General features: G+C 42.1%; 1 protein-coding gene across 1 annotated transcript; it reads right to left on the reverse strand.

Annotated features, from left to right (window-relative positions):
* Positions 1-381: 381 nt before the first annotated feature.
* Positions 382-3,205, reverse strand: LOC124482640. Its single transcript, XM_047043080.1, has 6 exons — positions 3,119-3,205; positions 2,666-2,814; positions 1,746-1,991; positions 1,206-1,463; positions 948-1,076; positions 382-837 (listed from the first exon to the last, which is right to left on the reverse strand). The coding sequence occupies exons 2-6, from the start codon at positions 2,712-2,714 to the stop codon at positions 707-709; spliced, it is 813 nt and encodes a 270-aa protein (XP_046899036.1). The 5' UTR covers positions 2,715-2,814; positions 3,119-3,205; the 3' UTR covers positions 382-706.
* Between the last annotated feature and the right edge of the window lie 630 nt (positions 3,206-3,835).

Genomic DNA, 3,835 nt, shown 5'->3' on the forward strand with positions numbered 1-3,835 from the left:
TGAAAAACAGACATTGTGTTTAGGTGTATTTAAGCAACAAAGAAATGTTGGTTTCAGCTAGCCTGGTTTAGCTTCGCCTTCACTGCTCGCTCATGATCTCTCGGTGGTCCTCACCACGCTCACACCCTTACACACATGAACAGATGCACACTAACCACTTAGCTTAAAATGGAACAGAAAGAGAACCTTGACCTGCCAGATATTGTTTCAAATTGAAATTTTCATAGAGGTTGTTTGTATGTGTCCATGCATGTATGTGCGTGTGTGTGTGAGTGTGTGTATAGGTATTTGTGTGTGTGTGCATGCATGTCTTTGTGTGTGTGTGCATCACAGCTAAACCCCACCCAACAAGTACAAAAGCCACACTAACAGATTGCATGATGTCTGTAGTTTACTAGACTAGATTACAGGAAACAAAGTACAAAAAGTAATGAATGACAGTAATGGACAAATTACATCAATAAATGAATGATAGTAAGTGATATTTACAGTAATGAATGAATGACAGTACAGGACAAATTACAGTCATGAATGATGATTTGTATTTGAATGTATTTTTTCACAAATTCAGTCGATCTGTGTGCAACTCGTCTGGTCAGGAGAGGTGCTGGTCTGCCTGCAGGGTGGAGACACCATAACTTCCTCCACACTTTCATCTCCTCCCACCCTTTCCTCCACCTCCTTTCCTCCTCCTCCTCATGCGTCTCTACAGAGCGACGGTCATCTCGACCCACTCGTAATCCACCTCCTGAGGAACAGGAGAGGGTGTGGCTCTCTCTTTTTTCCTCCCCACCATCAAGTCTGTTGCTGTGCAGATCACGTCCTCTACTCCTCCACCTTAAGGTTAGGACAGGGTTAGATCTAGGACAGGGTTAGATGTAGGACATGGATATGGCTCGGACAGGGTTAGGATATGATCAAAGAAAGAGAATGCTCCTGTAGTTCACCTGAGTGGACAGGTTGGGACCTGGTCTTCTTTAGAAGGTGTCTGACGCCCAGAAACTGAGAGAAGAGAAGGAGGACGGTCGCCACTTTGACAGACACAGTCAAAGATATGTAGGTGAACTGGGATGGGACTGAGAGATGACAAGAGAAAACTCAAGAATATTTTGGCTGTGTTGATTTTTCATGGAAAATAAACATTTTAGTCAGCTTGTAAGCTCTGATTCTTAGCCTCTTCCTCTGTGGTTCTCTCTTGACCGTACCTGAGCAGGCAGAAAGCTGGATAGTGTTCCTGTTGGTGCTGATGTCATTCTGAACTTCACAAGTCACACTTCCTGTCATATGACCCTGCAAGGTGATGGTGGTGGTGTGATGAGATTGGTTGGAGATACTAATGTTGGTCAGTGATTGGCTGTCCAGACTCCAGCGGTACTCCACAGGTTCTCCCTCTGAGGAGCATGTGACCTGAGTCTCTCCTCCAGACAGACAGATGAGAGACAGGACTGGCTCAGACACGGGGACTGACACCCACACACACACAAGCACAAACACACACACAAATACAAAAGACAGACACGCACCACTCGCACACAAACACACATGCTCACATAGAAATACACAGCAAAGGGGGGATTAAGACAGAAGTTTAAAACACAGTAGAATCCATAGAATTAAACCTTAACAGGAAAACAGGAAAAGGCAAAAATACAAATGACACCTGAACATACCTTGGATCTCAAGTGTCATGTTTACTTTCTGAAACAATTTTCCGTCTGAATTGAAGACCTCAAGTTGGTACAAACCTCTGTCCGTCCTCACTGCTGAGTCCAGCCAGAAAGTTCCATTGGTGAAGAACTTAATCCGATTCATATAGTCTGGATGCAAGACTTTAGACACATTCTTTGTGAATCGAAAGACAAGGCTTTGTTTGTACAGCCTCATCCCTCTTCCAGCTGTGTCTGAAGTCAGATGAAGGAACAATGGCTCTCCTAATGTTCCAGAACACTTCACAGTTCCAACAGCATCAGAGATATTGCAGATTCTGGAACCTGATACCAAAAAATAAATGAATAAATTACTTGCACTTTGACAACCAAATTTGACCTATCAGGACTCACACCAGAAATCACAGACACTGTGCGCCTAGAATCCGCTAATAACCTTAGTAAGAATTAATACATTTCTCACCAATTAGTAAGAATACAAATAGTATTTTGTAACGTTGTTGTCACACTTTCTCTGAATTTTACATTACATTTACATTTCGTCATTTAGCAGACGCTCTTATCCAGAGAGACTTACAGTAAGAACAGGGACATTGCTCCGAGGCATTTTAGTGCTACACTATCCATTGATCACATAAAATTCATATGTCTGTCACAAATTAATGTTTAATGTTTACGTAAACACCAGTTTTAAAATGATTATTTGAACAACTTTTATTTCTTTTTTTTGCTTTTGATTACATTCACCCCGCTTTAATTCAATATATGCTACAATACTATATTTATGATATAGCTGAGAGTTTGGATATGACACGCTGAAAGTGACCTCCAGTGTGCTATTCTAAGCCTTAATGTCATTACATGTCCCTGCTTCCAGGCTTAAAAGAGTGAGCCAAGAAGGGGAAGAGAAAGGTCCCGTCATCCATCTTTGGGTGTGCTGTTGTTACAGAGTGTTCTCCACCTCACCCTGCCGAGGTACAGCCTGCCACGTATCTTACCCTGTGTAGCTCCGAAGACCACCAGGAACACAACCAGAATAAGATCCATTTGTTCTGCCTGAACCAGAAGACTCCTAGTGGAACATCAACCGCCCAGTAGATCGTTCTGGCTTCGTGTACGATGAGCTCGGTGGTGTGGTCGATGGTTTCTAAAGGGGGGGTCCTTATTCATGTGAGACTCAGTTTGAACACACACAAACACACACACATAATGTCAGCCTCACTGTGAACATCTTCTAGAAGGTTTTCAAGATATAGCCAGAGCTGAAGGACTCCAAAAGCCTTTGTCCGCTTTGTATTACAGTCAATAGTCCATCTCTGTGAAAGTAACATCTTATACTTGAACCAGTTCATCTTTCAGAAAATAAAACCTTTCTGATGTTAAAGGGTTTTAGGGCAGTGCAGTAACACTGATCCTAAGGTTTATCTGGTGAAGCAGCATTTTTAACTCACCTAAAACAGCACTACTACTGGAAGACTAGAAGCCGATTCTGAAGCGTTGCTTTTGAGGGCATTGTACAAACTAAGATGAAAGGGTCTATGATATTTAGAGACATGGGTTGCTGGTAGTCTGTCATTTATAGACCATGGTTGACAATGTTTGCTATAGGACAGCATTGAAAAACAGACACTGTGCTTAGGTGTGTTTAAGCAACAAAGAAATGTTGGTTTCAGCTAGCCTGGTTTAGCTTCGCCTTCACTGCTCGCTCATGAACTCTCGGTGGTCCTCACCACGCTCACACCCTTACACACATGAACAGATGCACACTAACCACTTAGCTTAAAATGTAACAGAAAGAGAACCCTGACCTGCCAGATATTGTTTCAAAATGAAATTTTCACACAGGTTGTTTGTATGTGTGCATGCATGTGTTTGTGTGTATAGGTATTTGTGTGTGTGTGCGTGCATGTCTATGTGTGGGTGAGCATGTGCATCTGTGAGTGTGTGTGTGTGTGTGGGGGTGTGTTCGTGTGCATCACAGCTAAACCCCACCCAACAAGTACGAAAGCCACACTAAGTGGTTGCATGATGTCTGTAGTTTACTAGACTAGATTACAATAAACAAAGTACAAACAGTAATGAATGACAGTAATGGACAAATGACAGTAATAAATGAATTATAGTAAGTAATTAATTACAGTAATGAATGAATGACATACAGGACAAAT

Source organism: Hypomesus transpacificus, chromosome 20 (genome assembly GCF_021917145.1).
Source record: "Hypomesus transpacificus isolate Combined female chromosome 20, fHypTra1, whole genome shotgun sequence".
Lineage (NCBI taxonomy): Eukaryota > Metazoa > Chordata > Actinopteri > Osmeriformes > Osmeridae > Hypomesus > Hypomesus transpacificus.

Excerpts from the sequence above, each read along its gene's own strand:
- LOC124482640 (XM_047043080.1), bottom strand. The coding sequence starts at position 2,714 with ATGGATCTTATTCTGGTTGTGTTCCTGGTGGTCTTCGGAGCTACACAG. Across the intron at positions 1,992-2,665 it reads GGTCTTCGGAGCTACACAGG|GTTCCAGAATCTGCAATATC; the intron begins GTAAGATACGTG and ends TTTTGGTATCAG. Across the intron at positions 1,464-1,745 it reads AGCAGTGAGGACGGACAGAG|TCCCCGTGTCTGAGCCAGTC; the intron begins GTTTGTACCAAC and ends TGTGGGTGTCAG.